At 39.5% G+C, this 17,843-nt stretch overlaps 1 protein-coding gene across 2 annotated transcripts in view; it reads left to right on the top strand.

Annotated features, from left to right (window-relative positions):
* Nucleotides 1–17,843, top strand: part of SLIT3 (slit guidance ligand 3) — a 627,018-nt gene that overhangs the window by 47,787 nt on the left and 561,388 nt on the right. For both annotated transcript variants that reach the window (XM_032252688.1, XM_032252689.1), the window contains exons 2-3: nt 1,176–1,247; nt 6,792–6,863. In XM_032252688.1, the coding sequence (XP_032108579.1) occupies nt 1,176–1,247; nt 6,792–6,863 (144 nt within the window). The remainder of the gene's footprint in view (nt 1–1,175; nt 1,248–6,791; nt 6,864–17,843) is intronic.

The raw sequence follows: 17,843 nt of genomic DNA on the forward strand, positions 1-17,843 counted from the left end.
AACTCCAAGGGCCAAAATCCTGAAAAGTTAGGGTTAGAGAAGGCATAATGTGTAAGGATCAATTATTCAGCATCTTTTATTGAGAATTGTAGCATGTTCCTTTTTGGCATTCAGTCTTGTTAGATTATTTTAGTAAAAACAGAATGCTCATACAATTGGTCACAGGCTCATTCCTGACTTCAGTTTTTCCTAACTGGTTTTCCATGATCCATGCTGCCCCTCCACCCGGACTTGCATATCACCACCACCACTTCAGCTCTTCTGCAGCAAATTCTTCTCTTTGGGGCTATATTCAGGAGCTTAAGCCTACAAGTTGAGACGGAAGTAATCCATGCAAACGTCTTTACCTAACCTGTGAGATGAGCAAGATACCTCTGCTGTGTACCAAGTACATATTCTACCAACTATGTTGAGTATTGAGCTAAATGAGGTATGGCCTTTGTCCTCAGGGAGTTTGCAGACCAGCTGGAAAATAGACAATTTTTGTCTTGTTTGTTGATTTCTAGCAACATACCAAAGTTAGGCAAGTTGTTTTGATTTCAAGTGACAGAAAATTCAACTCAAACTGGTTTAAATCAAAATAGAGGAGAGATGGGATAGAATAGGTCACACACTCTCAAAATACAGAGGTATCTGGCTTCAGGCATGAGTGGGTCTGGACATTCACAGGAGAGCATCATCTGCTCACTATTTTTGTGGTGGCGAGATGGCTTCTGGCTACCCTGAACAGCTTAGCAATCCCAGTAGGTAAACAGTTATTGGGGTTTTGAGTACTTAGGCATTTCTGAAACAATTGCTGTGGTCAGAGAGACTGAAGATACTTACCAGCCTGGCCTGGATCAGATGCCCATGCCTAGAGCTGGGAAGAGGGTCAGCCCCATTTGACATGATCTGAGAGTTGGGGGAGGAGAAACTTCCAACAGAAAAATTTGTTACCTAAAGAAAGGACCACAGAAGGCAGGCAGTTAAACATAAAGAGTTCTTCTATGCACATAATGAATGGTTTATTCCACACAATATCCTTAGGTTAGCCGGGCATGCTCAAGGGATATCGTTAATCATTAGCATTGCCTTCTTCTGGACAAGCAATGTCCCTTCAGTCCAAGCCAGTCTGGATTAAATAGACCATAATTGTAACCCACAAAAATCTGACCTGAATTTGTTCTCCATTGCAGTGACCTGGACAGAAATAATATCACCAGGATCACCAAGATGGACTTCGCTGGGCTCAAGAACCTCCGAGTCTTGTAAGTAGTTGATAGCTCTCTGGTGCATTTTCATTTTTAGCTCTTCAGCCTCACAAAAAAAATAAATGTTCCATTGCCCCTGACATCACACTCCCAAGCCCTGGACAACAGGAATTCACATTCTGCAGCAGAAAGCCCCTCATTAATGTACTCGCATGCTCACAGGTATCACATTCCGTGTCCGGATGCTGCTGGCCAAGCTAGATTGATGGAAGAACTTAGTTCCAGTGATAGGGAAAGCGGAAGGCTATGAACAAATAAATCAACATGCCCAGCTTCTAGGATGACAGCAATGTCAGATTGACTAACCATGCTTCCCTTCCATAGAGATTATGATTTCTTCTCCAGCCTGTGCATTAAAAGAGCAATCAGGACAAAAGTTATTTGTCTTGTAGCTTAATGGAGAGGAGGGGAGGAGAGCATCAGAAAGGGTCAGAGCCCTTGTTGAACACCCACAGCTGTGCAGACAGGTAGCAAAATTTGAGATGGTCATTGATGGACTAGGGGAGCAAGGAATATTAGGTTTCATTGCTGAATATTGAAAACTTTCATCCATCCTTAAGTCTGTGAGTGATAAGAAACTTCCCAAGTGCTTGTCCGTTGAAAAGTCGAAGACATTCAGAGACATACAGGAACAAGCAATTTAGATCTTCTTTTTCTTCTTTACTTGGTGGTTAATTTTGACCCATAAAGCATGGCTCCAGACAAAAAGTACAGCCTGGGCCATTTGGTCACTGCCTTGGTATTTGTATGCCATGGAATCTTGGCTGGCAAATTGTTACTAGAAGTAACAGCTAAAGTCTTGATACCTGAAGCTACATCCTTTTTACCAATAGCCCTATATAATAAACAGAATGAATTTTGTACTTGGGACAGCAAGCACCAGGTTCTGGTCCTGATTCAGAATTAGCTACCCATGAAACCTTGGGCAAATTACTTTTCCTCCATGGGCCTCAGTTTTCTCATCTGCAATACAGGGAATATGTAGTTAGAATTATTTTCAACTCTCATAGTTACACATGTGGTGCTTCATAGTTTTAACATTTTCTGATTATTCTCACGATTACCTGTGAAGCATTAATTTCACAACACTGTTTTTCTTTTCTGATTGAGTTGTTAGTAATGATGATGATGGACATGATACTTTCATGGGCTCAGTGTGATATTACATAGTGGTAACATACAAAGGTGGGCAGTATGATAAGCCCCTATTTGTAGCAGAGGCAACAGAGGCGTGAATAGGTGAAGTAGTCCCACTTCCACACAGCAGGTGACCGAAGGAGCTGGAATTGGAACCCAGACTCTGTGCTCTCTAACCTCCATGCGGTGCCACTGTGCATTTGTGTTATACAAAGCTGAGAAAACTAAGGCAGTGATAGTCCACCCATTTTGTAAATGTAACACTGATAATGTGGGGGCTTTTCTGAGCTGCTCTTGTGTACTCATGTGTAGGGACGTGGGGATCTGAATGCTGGGCCTCCAGCTTGCAGATGCTCTCCACGCCAACATGTTCTCCGTCTTTGGTCTCTGACACTCTCCTCTCACCACCCTCAAAGGGAAGGCACACCCTGGGCCAGGTCCTTCTTTTGCTCCGGCAACCATGTGTCTGTCAAGTGACTGGTAGTTCTGACACGGTATGGGAGGATCAGAATCGAGATTGGGATAAGGGTGGGGGAATTCCATGATTCAGTTTTAGGATGATTGTTATTGAACAGGTATAGGTAGGAACTGCCGATTGTATGTCATTTTCCAGGTTAAAAAATACATGCTTGTTTACCTTCTCTCTTTATTTTTTTAAATTTATTTCCTCTGCGTCTGTGAGAGATTTCCTTTTATGCAAGTTAGATATTTCACCTAATGCTTCATCTTCTAACAAAGTCAAAAACAACCCTTTGATTTTCTTAGCGTTACATCAGAAAGACTAATAAAAATTCCAATTTTCGTATCTGCTCTCTGCAAGTAGAAAGTTTAAAATAATCACAAAAGATTGTTTTAATGTCCCCTGGATGGTCTGCAACATTCCTTTGACTACAGTTTATCTTTTCAGTTAATTGGTACATTCCTCTTATTTTGATAAGCAATGCCAAAAAGCCTTCCCCTCCTCCCCCCGTTAGACTATTAATATACTCTGTTTCATTATCTTCCTTATCAACTCAAAGACAATCCCATTCAAGTGGCCCTTTATTACTGTGAAAGAATCTGCCTGGTGGAATAGCTGAAATGCTTTCTAACTAACACCAATAAAATATCCAGACATTTTTACCATATTTTTCCTCAATCTATTCTTTTTAGCTGAGTAACCTAGACAACTATCTTTTTTGAAAAGATTTTTTTCACACCTTGGCACATTCCCCATATCTGTTTCTTATTTACAATTTCTAGAGAAGCTAGAAAAGATTCAGTAGTCTTGAATAATTTGCCACCCATTTCTATGTCAAACTGTTAAAATGGGCAAAAGCAGATAAAACAGAGATTAAGGAACTTCAGTCTCAACCCAGAGCAATTTTCCTCAAATGAAGAGCATTTAAGGAGAAGATAGAAGAATTGCCCAGGACAATTTTTTTTTCTTCCATGGGTGGGAGTAGGAAAAAGTCTCTTCTGGTGGTATCAATTATGTTCCATTTCTTACTAGTCGATTTAAGGGCTCTGCTATGCTCACAATATGGGACCCAGCTTTATCCCAAACGGGGTTAATAAAAAAGTTAAACTCAGCCCTAGCCCTCATCATCACATGGAGGCAATTTCCCATCCTGATCCAGTGATAAAACTAAAAAAAAAATGCCAAAAGAGCTGAAAATGAACACAGGCTCTGTTCTTCTAATTTGGAACAGACTCCAGCCATGGACAGCCCTTCTGGATGTCCAGCCCTTCCTGGATCCTCTGTCTGAAAATGCGGGACAGATATCGATGGCTTTATTGCATGCTCCTGGCCTGCATCTCAGCCCAGAAATCTGGATGGGAGGGTCTTAGTTCATTCACTCATTGATTCATTTATTCATCAAATATTGATGGTTTATTGAGCCTCTGAGTGCCAGGTTCTAGGCTGGACTCTGTGGGATCTAGGAAGCAGACCTTGAAGTGAAGTAGATACCTGGTCAGTGAGGGTCCCAGCAGGAAAGAAGGCAAATGAGGACAGCAAAGTAAAGAGTTGTTTACAGAGACGTGGGCAAAGTTAAGAGAAACCTAGGGAGGAGATACTGCAGTTCCTTGAGGCTGGAGTCAAAACGGAGCCACTACTGTCCCCTGGGCCTCGAGGAGCCCAGAGAGGGAGTAGTTATCAGAGCCTGGCAAAAGTCGGGACTACCTCACAGAAGTTTTGGTCTTAGGTAGAGGATGCAGTCAGCCTGAAGTGGCTTGGCAGGAATGGAGAATGAATCCCCCAACCACACTCTTCTTCTGCCCTCTGATCTCCTTCTGGTGACTCTCACTGGCCGAACCTGACAGGAATCCAGAAGTCAAAAAGCTGCTTGACGGTCTTGATGGCTAGGTGCGGCGGCTCATGCCTGTAATCCCAGCACTTTGGGAGTCCGAGGTGGGTGGATTGCTTGAGCCCAAGAGTTCAAGACCAGCCTGAGCAACATTGTAAAACCCCGTCTCTTAAAAAACAAACAAACAAACAAACAAAAAAACTAGCTGGGTGTGGTGGCATGTGCCTATAGTCCCAGCAACTTGCACCACTGCACTGCAGCATGGGTGACATAGTGAGACTCTGTCTTGGGGGGAGGGGAGGATGTTTCTTGATGAAGCCAATGAAAGCTTTCCAGGGCCTGCACAAGGTGGAAACAGTGTATCTTCTACAGATATCCTTGCACCTCTTCTATTTTCCTCTCTGAAAGGAGCTTGTAGTGTTAGAGCACAGAACTGAGGTTCATTATAGAAGGGGCGAGTTAGGCTCTTTCAGAGACCCAGAGGGAATGTGGTACTCATAAACCCTAGAGTTGGTCCTTGTTATCCATCAAGGAAATAATGACTGCAAACTCTGTGACTGATTTCATTGGTGAATGGATAGTAAAAACTTAGCTCAGCAAAACCCCAGTTGCTAGTGTTGACCTGCGACCCTATTTAGCATGATGCGCTAGTGTGAGACTGTTAGCATTCCAAGGCCCTCCTTGCATATGGTGGAATGGAAAAGGAAGACAAGAGAAGGGAAAAACATTTCTTAAGCCTCCAATTGTATTGCAGAACCTGGGCTAGATGATTGATTTATTCCATTTTTGTTCTCATGGGAACTTTTGCAATGTTTTCTCTATTTTACGAATAAGGAAACTGAGTCCCAGAGAGGTTGACCAGTTAACCTACTCTTATGCCATCAGCTAATGTGCAAGCAAAACAGAGCTTCTAAACAATCTGGTATGCTCACCAGACTGGGAGTTAGAGGGCCCACCCTACCTGGCTGTGGGAATTGGCATAAATAATTTCTCCTTGGGCAAGTCTTTTAGCCTCTCCCTTCAATCATTTGTGTAGCTGTTAAGTGAGGAGCTTGTGAGGCTGAGAAGTGCACGAGGTTATGAAACACCTAATAGGGAGAGACTGTCATGGAGCACTCAGTTTGATATGAAGATGCAGCCTTCCCAGGGTTGCTTTTCCTCTCCATCTGCCGTTTGTTTAGGTGCTTGCGGGCGCCTCTCCTCCTGCGTAATCCAGAGGAATCCATGGTCCTTCCTTAAACTCTACCTTCTAAAGAAACATTCTCCAATCACAAGTGCATCCCTGCTAAGTCCCATTCAGCTACCATGTGTAATACGTGTCATCTCCAAGCCTAAGCTTAACCCCCTATGGAAGCTACATAGCTTCATACCTCCATTGTTTCTCTTCTCTTTGCTGTTTAGCTCATCCATTTAAGCTGGCATTTTTTTTAAGCTAGGGAAACAAATGTTTCATTATATGCTCAATTCTTTGGATATACTGTGTGCATGAACCAAACTCACTTATATAGAGTGTTAAAGATTTGTAATCACCTGCTTGGAAGACTGAGGGGTGAGTGAAGCGTGTGGCTGGAAGGAGGGAGCCTGATCTTTTATGACCATCATCATGAGGTTGGGATTAGCGGGGCCCAGTGAGAGGAGTTCCTGGGACCAGGCTGGCTTTCTTATCGACAGCCAGTTGTCTCACAATAGCCTCACCCTTTCTACTAGGGTGAGCAGGGAAGGCCCTTTTCAATGAAGTATTTTTGAATCCTTGGAGGAGGGAGCTCCCAGGGAAGAGATGCTGAATCTATGTGTGGTTTTTATAAGGAGCGGCTTTTACCTCTTTCTTTTCTGCGCAACATCCTGCAGTGCTTGGGGGGACATTTGCTGAGAACATTCTTAAAATAGAGACATGGAAACCAATCTGTCAGGTAGAAGTGTGCAGGCGGCGAAACCCTGGTTACCGTGACACCAAGCTGGGATATGAGTTATCTTGTCCCATCTGACTGATCCCAGTTGAAAGGACCCAGACGGTCATGGGAGGGGCCAAGGGACCATGCCTGCATGGCATGTAGCCTAGTATGAGGGTCCCTGTGCCCAGCTTTGTCCTTAATCATTGCTGTCTCTGTGGCTGTAGGCATCTGGAAGACAACCAGGTCAGCGTCATCGAGAGAGGCGCCTTCCAGGACCTGAAGCAGCTGGAGCGACTGTAAGTACACCACAACCTCCTTTATTAAAGTGTTTATTTAATTTTAGTGTTTGGTTGTTGCTTTATTTATAAATTGGCCTTATGACCTTGTTAAAAAAATCTACAGTGTTGTAATAAAATGTTTGCTATTATACATAAAGCACATCAGATGCATGTTAAAGAAACACTGAGATCCGCTTACATTCCTTTTCTGTAAAAGTTCCTAGAATCAGCTTCCAGGGTTTGTTTCCCTTCTCCTCAGGCTTGAGCTCTGTCTTGGTACCTGTATAAGGGGCTGGTTTTTACCCAAGTGTAAGCCTTCCCTTCCACGGAGGAGGGAAGCCTGCAGTTATCCCTGTCATGAGATCCAGCATCAGATACTCCCTACTCCTCTGCATGGGCAGAAGCTCCCTCCTGAGGCCCTCTCCTCCCTGAGTGTTCTCTGCCCCACTCCTGTGGGAGAGGAAGGACTGGTGAGTGGGCGCAGCTTTCAGTGCGCTCGTATCTCCTGTGAGTGAGCATCAGCCTGTGTCAAGAAGCCCCCACGTTTCCACGAGAGAATGCATTGCCAGTGGTTTAAAAATAGACCACTGTTCTGACTCAATGAGGGAGAGAGGAAAAGGGGTGGGAATGGAAGATGGCTGGAGCCTCCATTTGTTTTGTTGATGAATACTTTTGCAGAAAACTCTTGGATTACTTTGATGAGGGGGGCTGCTCAGATGGTTAAGTAGGCGACTTCACCTTTCCTCTGTTAATCACATCTGGCAGCTCATAACATCTGGATATTTGCTTTCTGCCCTCTGAGCAGGGATTGTCCCCAAGAGCCCTTAGTCATGCTGGTGGGTGGCTGTCTTCAAGGTTCCCTCTGAATCTTGGTTGCCCTGACATTTCAGCCTCCTTCTGCAGTTGGAGGGGTGAAGCTGCAACAGTTCATGGCTCTGCCAGCTTCCCTAGAAGAACCGTGTTCTGTTTACCTGTCCAGTTGCCAAATCTCATTTACAGAGGTAGGCTTGGGTAAGGCAGCATGCTTACCCCTGACTAGTTAGCTTTGAGATGTGTGATATTTTTTCCCCTGGAGTCAATTTATCTGAAGCTACGTAAGAACAGGAAAGGTCCCTGTTGCATGTCGATTAGTATTACCCAGAAAAATGCTTTCCTGCCTCTCTGTTGTGTGAATTGTCTCATTTATTGTTCTCCTTTTGGGTCAAATCCCAGCATATGTTCTTCTGGTGTTGGTTTGAAAATATGACATTTATTTCTTGCAAGGGAAAATAGTTATAAAAAGAATGAATGTTGTCTCTGTTTACACGTTTATTTTTAAGTTTCTTAAAACTCAAGTTCTTCTCCTTATTTAGACCAAAGATAAGTATTTGCTGAACCTGGTTCCTTTATATGAAATAGTCAGCATTTCTACAGAAAGATCAATACATGGTCCTTGGTGAAAAGGCCACCCCTTGCTTAGTCTTCTGATTAGAAAGGTTAAAAAAATTCTCCATTCATTAATTTCCTGGTTGTTGGGAAGGAACTGAGTACCTTGGACATGCAGGAACTATGCCAGTGTTTTACATGCTATTTGTATTTTTTATTGAAACAAAATTCCTATGAGGTGTAATTACCATCATTTTGCAGATGAAGAAACAGAGACCCAGAGAGACTGAGTCAACGAATGGTCAGGAGGGGAGCCAAGATTCAAAGCCCTTCTGTCTGACATGAAAGATGATGTTCTTTCATACTCCTGTGCAGCAGATATTAGATGAAGTATGATCTTTAGCAAGGGCCCTGAAAGTAGCCTCTCACATAAACATTTAACTCCAGGGAATATTGGTGACATATTTTGGCAAAGCCTCTTTGGTTTGGTGAACAAGGCTGAAATGCCCATGCATGTCTGGGGAACTGAATGGATTACAATTGCAGAGGAAACCTGGTTATTTCTCCATGTTGGTGTATCAGGTGGGTCATGCTAGCTGCTATGCTAGATAAACCCTCAAATCTCTGTGACTGAACACAGTGGAAGTCTACTTCTTATTCATGTGAAACCCAAATATGGGCATCCCTGATAAGGCCTCTCTCCTTCAAGTGGAGACTCGGGGACAAAGTCTTCTTCCTCTCCTCGACTTACCCTCTTTAAATCCTGGCTTCCAAGGTACCAGTGTTTGTCTACATCAAGCCAGTAGAAAAGAAAGCAGCATGAAAAAATTCACATGGGAAGTTTTCAAATCCCAAGAAGTACATGTTGCTTCCACTCTCACATGCTGTGGGCTGGAACTCAGTCACGTGGCCACAGGAAACTACAGAGGAGAGAGGAAAGGTAGTTGAGCTATGTGCCCAGGAAGTAGAAGAAACAGGCTTAGTGAACAGGTAGCCAATCTCTGACTTCCACTGCAAGTGCTCTGAAGAAGTACTTAATCAGGATGAAGCTTGGAATATCGGTAGCTGGGTTCATACACACAGTTGAATAGTCATTCTCATAATACCTTTCAGTGTTAACAAGAAGGGATATGTGTGACATTAATCCTGATTGGCATTAATCTGGTTTTTGTTATCCATTCTGTTTTCATACATACTGGGGAATGTAGAATGGAAAAACATAATATATTTGCTATTAACAACTCAAGATGATGGTGGATTGTGACATCTCTTGTTCTTACTCCTGGCTCACCATATCTGTGCCTCTGTATTTTTAATAGATTAATCTTAACGATCATATTCTAAAATAGAGCCTGGAAATAATAGGGGTTATGATACTTCATTTCTGGAGGGTTTATCTTCGCTCTGAATAGTCATTATTGGTTTGTTCTCTTGGGTCTTCCTGGGAAAGGAAAGGGAAGGCTGTCATCTGGGTCTCAACTCAGAATTCTCTATTCCTCCATGAAAGGACCCTATGCTTCTGGCTGAGTTAGATGCCCCTCCTCTCATAATGCAGGTGGCTTCCTACCACAGCACTTATGACACCACATTTTAATTCCCTGTTTTCCGGGTTGTTTCTTCCCAAAACCATAAATACGTTGAGATCAGGATTCATGTCCCATTTAGCTCCTAATCTCACAGCCTTGAGCAAGATAGTAAGGGCTTGAAGAACATTTATCAAAAACACTTGGGTTGTTCCATATCACTGGTTCTAAGCTGAGCCTAATTTTGTCTTCCAGAGGACACTTGGTAACATTTTGATACATTTTTCATTGTCGCAGCTGGGGGATGCTACCTAGAGGATAGGAACAGGAATATCTCTAAACATCTTTAAATGCACAGGATGGTCCTACAACAAAGAATTCTTCAGCCCCAAATGTCACTAGTGCCAAAGTTGAGAAATTCTGCTCTTTAACTGTCATACGTCAGATAACATGTTGGGTACTTTACGTAGACCATCTCATGTAATCTATGCAAGAATATTATGAGGTTAGAATTACAAAATATGACGTGATAAAATATACAATTCAAAGCATCACCAGGAAGTACTGTTGCTTAATATGTTTACCTAAACGTAATTTAGCTAGATCTCAATTCTGGTTTCCAGAAAGTGGATGGGATAGAGGAAAATGTTAAATGAAATGAAAAGAAAACAGACACATTTTGTAGGTGGGATATTCTTTGAGATAGCTGCCCTGGTCTTTTCAAAAAGTCAATGTCAAGAAAAAGATGGGAGTTCACTTTTAAGTTAAAAAAAAAAAAAAAAAAAAGCTTAGAATAGAATCAGTACCACAAAATTGGAAGGGTCAGTGGAATTAAAATGTTCTAAGATTCTTGAATTATTCAGGAAGTAATAATAGTGCTAATATTTATTGCCTTATTAAGTCAAGGCTGTATGTTGAAATCTAGCATAGCCTCTAAAAAGAAAAGCCAAAGATAGTCTGAAGGAAAAGAAGCACGATATGATCCAAAATATGTAGTTAGTTAAAATGAAGGATGAAAGGAAAGGGAACATAGAGCAAATAGAAAACCAATAATAAGATGATACATTTAAACACAGATATATTACTTTATATGTAAATGTCTTAATTCTATTAAATTCTATTTATATGTAAATTTAGAAGACATTGATTGTCACAGTGCATTTAAAAAATTATACCAAACATATACTTTTTACAAAAGAGTAACATTAAACATAAGGATAAAGAAAAGTTGAAGGAAAAAAAAATAGGAAATGATAGCATGAAAACACCAAAACGTTAATGTAACTCTGTGGATACTAAATAATAGACTTTAAAGAAAAAAATTAGATATAAAGAAGGAATTTTATAATAGTAAAATAGGAAATATACCAGGAAGAAATACCAAATCTATATTTGTAAGTGTCTAAAAACATAGCCTGAAAATATGGAAAACAAATAGAACTAAAGAGATAAATAGACAAATTCATAATCATAGTTGATACATTTTTGATAATTAATAGAACAAGGAGATACAATTGTTACTAAAAATATAGAATATTACATAACAATATTTGTAAACCTGACATAATTTATACATAGAGAACACTCTAAACAATAACATAGAATAGACATTCTTTTCAAGGGCATATGAAAGTTTTGTTATATTCTGGTCTTGAAAGGAGGTCAACAAATACAAAGGATTGATATCATATGGAGCATGTTTTATGACATCAGGAATAATCAAGAAGTTAAGAAAAGTAGAAAAATCCAAAATATTTGAAAACTGAATAGTGTACCTCTAAATACTTCAAGTCAAAGAACATATCGCAATGGAAGTTAGAACATATTTTTCTGAACGTTAATAAACATTTAATGTATCACAATGTGTTGACTTCAGCCAAAGCCATGCTCAGAGGAAAATGTATAGCCTTTAAGCTACATTAGTCAATTTATGCTATATATTGTGTATAGTATATATCTTAAAATAAGATGTAACTTGATTAAAATATCCTTCTTATGAAGTTAGGACAAGAACAACAAAACAGAAGGAAATTATTAAGAGTAGAATTATATGAAATATCAATGAATGTGTAATAGAAAAATTGTAAAAAGCCAAATGAATTCTTGAAGCAATTAAAATTACAGACACTGACAAGACATATCAAAAAAAACAAAAAGACTAAATTGCCAATATGTAGAATAAAAAGGAGGATATAGCTATGGATATTACAAACATTAAAGTGATAATAAGAGCAGACTTTGAACAAGTTTATCTCAATGATTTTAAAGAGTAAATGAAATTGAAAACAGAAGCAGGAAGGGAAAGAAAATCTGTCATGTCTATTAGGGGAATTAAATATTTAATTAAAACATTCTATCAAAATCCAGGCTCAGATGGCTTCAGCAATAAATTCTAACAAAGTTTTAAGGAATTAAGTATAGCAACTTATTATAAACTCATTGTATAAAAAGAATGAACATTTGTTTATTTGGCCAGCATAACTTTGAAAGCAAAACCCAGTAAGGACATTTCAAGAAAAAAAGACATAAACCAATGTGTTTCATGAATATTTTTACAAAATTTGTAACAAAATACTAGCAAATGAATTCAGTGGTACATGAAAAGGATAATATATTCCAACCAAATTTGTCTTATTCAAAGAAGGCAAGGTTGGTTTAATAGTGGAAATTTCACCACTCAAATGTGCTGAACAACTAGGATAGCAAAACCAAAGGCATACATTTGTAGTAAAATTGGTTGGAAAGTAATTCACTAAATCCCCAATAGATGGCTTCAAGACTGTTGTGGTATCTCATCTGTGTGGGAGAAAGCAGAGGGAAGGCAACTACTGTTCTTAGGACCCTGAGAAGAGGGCCTCCCTTAAATTACCAGTCTCTACTCACTGGAAAACACAGTGGTCAACCTTAGAAAAGCTGCCAGATATAGAAGGGAGTCCTATTGGATCCAATTCATGGTAAATACAAAGGAACTGTGATGTGATAATGACTGATAATACTTGGAACGTTCTGGGGCCTATAAACTCTTCAAACAAAAATGAGGCTTTTCCCCAGGAGAGGTCTAACATTGGTAAGGAACTTCTGGGAATAGTTGATCAGAAAAGGAACAATAGTAAAAATAAAAAGAGAACTTCTTGATAAGTATAATGTTAGAATTCAACAAAAGAGTCAAATTTTGGAAAATACAAGGCCATGTTTTTCATTGCTTTGCAAAAACAAGAATGAGCTCTAGAGTCCTAAAGCAAAAAAAAAAAAAAAAAATGAAAAAAACTTATTTCACCCCTCCCTTCTAAAACTATAGGGAAATTTATTTCACTTAAAAAAAAAAAGGCAGGTAAAGGGATTCTGATTGAAGTTCATATAAAGGTTTTTAATAAGGAAAAGTAAAGTATGAGAAGCATTATAACTTTCTTAGAGACAATGAAAACATGTAAAAGGAGATATTCCCAAAACAGATACTGTAATAGAATAGTTCAAAACTGGCTAGAAGAATTTAAGAACATATAAATTATAAGAGAACAACATAAATCTGAATTTTAAAAACTCAAATTTAGTAAGAAAGTAGGATTTGAAAGGAGTGAAGAACTCAAAAAAGAACTTAACAGTAGAAAAAGTAATTCACAATTAGTATGGCCAGTACAATATTGAAGAAGAAAAACTAACTTGTGGAAATTACACTATCCAGTTTCAAGACTTACTGTAAAGTTATAGTAATCAAGACAGCATGATATTGGTGAAATAACAGACATATGCATCAGTGGGACAGAATAGCGAGCCAAGATACAGACCCATGAAAATATAGTCGACTGATTTTTGACAAAGGTGTAAAGATAATTCAGTGGAGAAAGAATAGTCTTGTCAACAAGTGGTGCTGAGACAATTGGCTGTCCAGATACAGAAAAATGAATCTGGATACAAACCTTACACTTACACAAAATTGACTTCAAGGTGAGTCATAGACCTAAATGTAAAATGTAAAACTATAAAGAAAATATTTTCAAAACATGTATCTGATAAAGAACTTATATACAAAATATACGAAGAATTTTAAAAACTCGACAGTAAGCAGATACCACTCTCCCACTATAAAGGAAAGAAATGAGCAAAAGATTCAAATAGGCACGTCGCCAAAGAAGATAAACAGCTGGCAAGTAAGCATACAAAAACATGCTCAACATCATTTTTCATTAAGGTGTGTAAATAGGTGTGTAGTGAGATACAAGGGTGAACATTTTAAAAATTGATAATGCTAATTGGTGAGGTGGAGTAACTGGAACTCTCATTCATTGCTGGCAGTAATACAAAATGGTACAGCCACTTTGGAACACAGTTTACCAGTTTCTTAAAAAGCTAAATGTAGTCTTATACAATCCACATTTATAGCTGTTAGGGATTCAGGGGAGAAGAGGGAACAGAAAGCTGAATAAGCAAAGCACAGTAGGAGATGGTGAGGTTTATGGTGGTAAAACTATGTTGTATGATACTGAAATGGTGGACATGCTACACTATGCATTTATCAAAACCTATAGAGTTTTACAGCACAAAGAGTACACTATAATGCCTACAAATTTTTAAAACGTCATATAGGAGATTGTGGTATCCCAGGATGAAATACAGACTGTGATGGGTGTATGCATCAGCCTTACTGAAGGTGAGAGAGCAAAGGTACCAACCTAAGCTGTGGAAATGAATAGAGTCCATAAGGCCAAGGGCAAAAGGAACTGCACAGAAGAGCTGTACTCTAGTTGATTAATTTGTTTCCCTTGGGGGTATGGGTTAACAATTCTGAAACACTATACATGCATACTGGAATTGAACAATAGGTGGTGGATGGTAAGGATAGATTTCTCGCTTTTGAAATGGGTGATTAGAAACAATGGAGAAAGCTAGAATAATCTAGGTGGCAATGGACTAGAGTTTGAGACATCAGTATCAACTCATGTTTAGCCTAATATAGGTACTTTTATTTAATATAGATGAATATATACATAGAAATATTTTGAAATGTATATTTACATGAGTTAGTATGCAAAAAATCTTTCCTTGGTCTATCAGCAAGAGGTTCTAGAAGCAACAATGCGAGAGTAGCAATGAGCATGCCCAGCACCCAGCTAATGGTTTCTAATACCATTTTTCCACAAAAAGGAATTAAAGCATCTTGGAAAAATGGTTTATTCTAGGACTGAGGCATGTTGTTGTGCCATAAAGGGAGTGCTCAAAACAAAACATGAAACCCCACAATTTGGGGAATATATCAAAGGGACCTAAGAGCAAACTGAAAGAATTCTTAGTGGCCAAAGCTGGAACAATTTGAGTAACAAAATAAATTAGTATTGAATTATTACCAAAGTTTAACTATCCGTGAGTCCATACTCACAGAAATAAATGATTGAATAAATAAATGAATGAAGGGAAAGATTCCATGAAGAATAATTCTAACTAATTTGTTGTGTAGGCTTTCTGCCCTCTAGGAGGTTGAACCTAACTCACTGTTCCTTAAACGTGGATTTCACAGAGACCTCCTTTGAGAGGGTGCTATTTGAAAAGGAAATGGAGTGGGTAGGAGCTTCACAGTGGAGAAATATGGCACACACCACCTTAGCCAAGTGATCATGGCCAGCCTCAACACTGACAAATCATTTGATAGTATGTGCTTTTGATATGATGCAATAAAAATATTACTTTATATCTGTGATCTTCCTCCCCCAAACCCATAATCTCAGTCTTATGTGAAAAACATCAAACAAATCTCTATTGAGAACATCCTAAAAAATACCTGAATAGTCCTCCTCAAAACTTTTAAGGCCATCAAAAATGAGGGAAATCAGAAAAACTGTCACAGCCCAAAGGAGCCTGAAGAGACGTAATGACTAAATGTAATGTTGGGGAAATTGGGTATGGGCTACATGAGAGATCTCAGTACTATCTTCCCAGTTTTTGTGTAAATCAAAATCTATTCTAATATAAAAAGATTTTAAGTTCACCCATGAAACCCTACTTGATTTATAGATTTATGAGCAAAATAAATGTTTTTAATGCCAAAAATGTGTTTTAATCTAGATGGATTTTAAAAAGAAAGAAATGGGATGAATACTGCTTTAAAACAAATAGAAGATGGAAGGAATATTTTTAAGTCAACAAGAAATTAATACAGAGATAAAGGGATTTAAAAGAAAGAGTTGGGCAAAGAAGTTTTTTTTTTTTTTTTTTTTTTTTTTTTTTGAGACGGAGTTTTGCTTTTGTTACCCAGGCTGGAGTGCAATGGCGCGATCTCGGCTCACCGCAACCTCCGCCTCCTGGGTTCAGGCAATTCTCCTGCCCCAGCCTCCTGAGTCACTGGGATTACAGGCACGCGCCACCATGCCCAGCTAATTTTTTGTATTTTTAGTAGAGACGGGGTTTCACCATGCTGACCAGGATGGTCTCGATCTCTTGACCTCGTGATCCACCCGCCTCGGCCTCCCACAGTGCTGGGATTACAGGCTTGAGCCACCGCGCCCGGCCGGGCAAAGAAGTTTTAACAAACTTATAGTAGGAATCTGAGGAAGAAAGCAATGGAACAAAACTGATAGTACTGATATTTACTATTCAAGACAATTTTCTTAAAGGTGATTAGAAAGCACATCATGAAAGTGCACTGAATGTTTGGAAAAGTCAACTCTGAAGGGTCAAAACAAACTGTTATAATAAAACTCTTAAATTTTAAAGGAAAAAGTCCTTAAGCATTCAATCAGACTCATAATGAAAGAAAATGGGATTTCTTGCATACTTTTTGATGCCAAACCCTTATGTCAGAATGCAAGTGAATAAATTTAAAAAAGAAAATATGAACCACAGCATTTACATTTAGCCATGCTAACATTCAAGTGCAGTAACAGCAGACTACCTATTATGAACATTCAAGAACTTAGGCATCGTGGTGCCCATGGACACTTTCTAAGGAGTCTGCAAAGAACAATTTTCAGGGAAGGTGCAATGGCTCATCCATGTAATCCCAGCACCTTGGGAGGCTGAGGTGGATCACTTGAAGTCAGGAGTTTGAGACCAGCCTGGCCAACATGGTGAAACCCCATCTCTTCCGAAAATAAAAATTAGCCAGGTGATGGTTGCCCGCGTGTAGTCCCAGCTACTTGGGAAGCTGAGGCAGGAGAATCACTTGAACTCTGGAGGCGGAGGTTGCAGTGAGCCGAGATTGTGCCGCTGCACTCCAACCTGGGACAGAGCAAGACTCCATCTTAGAAAAAACAGGAAAAAACAAGTTTCATACAACCAAAAGACTGGAGAGACATTGGTATAAGGATAGACACAGTCAATGCCTCTGAAACTGCTAGAGGTTGGAGGCAGACACGTGGCTGCATTTGGAATTCTATGGAATGAGGGTAGAAGCGACATGCTGTTCATGACCCTCCATACTTGTTCTCTTTCCCTATGCTGGCTAAATTGAAGCACTCTAAGAAGAATATAGAGGTTTGACTTAAAGGATCCTGGGCCCTTGCTGACCTGCATTTGGCCGTGACGTGAACAACAAATACGCTTTTATTGTTTCAAAAATAACAACGTAATTAATGAAATTAACAGAATAAATGAGAAAATTACCTTTCCTCAGATACTGAAGAAAGTATTTAATAAAATTTATTAGTAATTTTTTTTTATTTTGTTTTTTGAGATGGAGTTTCACTCTGTCACCAGGCTGGAGTGCAGTGGTATGATCTCGGCTCAGTGCAAACTCTGCTTCCTGGATTCAAGGGATTCTCCTGCCTCAGCCTCCCAAGTAGCTGGCATTATAGGCATGTGCCATGAGGCCAGCTAATTTTTGTATTTTTAGTAGAGATGGGGTGTCACCACGTTGCCCAGGATGGTCTCGATCACCTGACCTCGTGATCCACCCACCTCTCCTCCCAAAGTGCTGGGATTACAGGAGTGAGCCACCATGCCTGGCCCACTAATTTGTGATTTAAAAGTATTTTAGTATTAAGAATAAAAGGGAAGTTTTTTTTACCAGAAAAACCTACACAAACATCATAGTTAATGGTGAAATATTGAAAATGTTTCTCCTAACAGAACTAGACTCCTGCCATCATAGCTTCTATTCAATACTGTATTGGAAATTCTG

This window comes from Sapajus apella, unplaced genomic scaffold, assembly GCF_009761245.1.
Source record: "Sapajus apella isolate SASKATOON/1434 unplaced genomic scaffold, GSC_monkey_1.0 scaffold79, whole genome shotgun sequence".
NCBI lineage: Eukaryota > Metazoa > Chordata > Mammalia > Primates > Cebidae > Sapajus > Sapajus apella.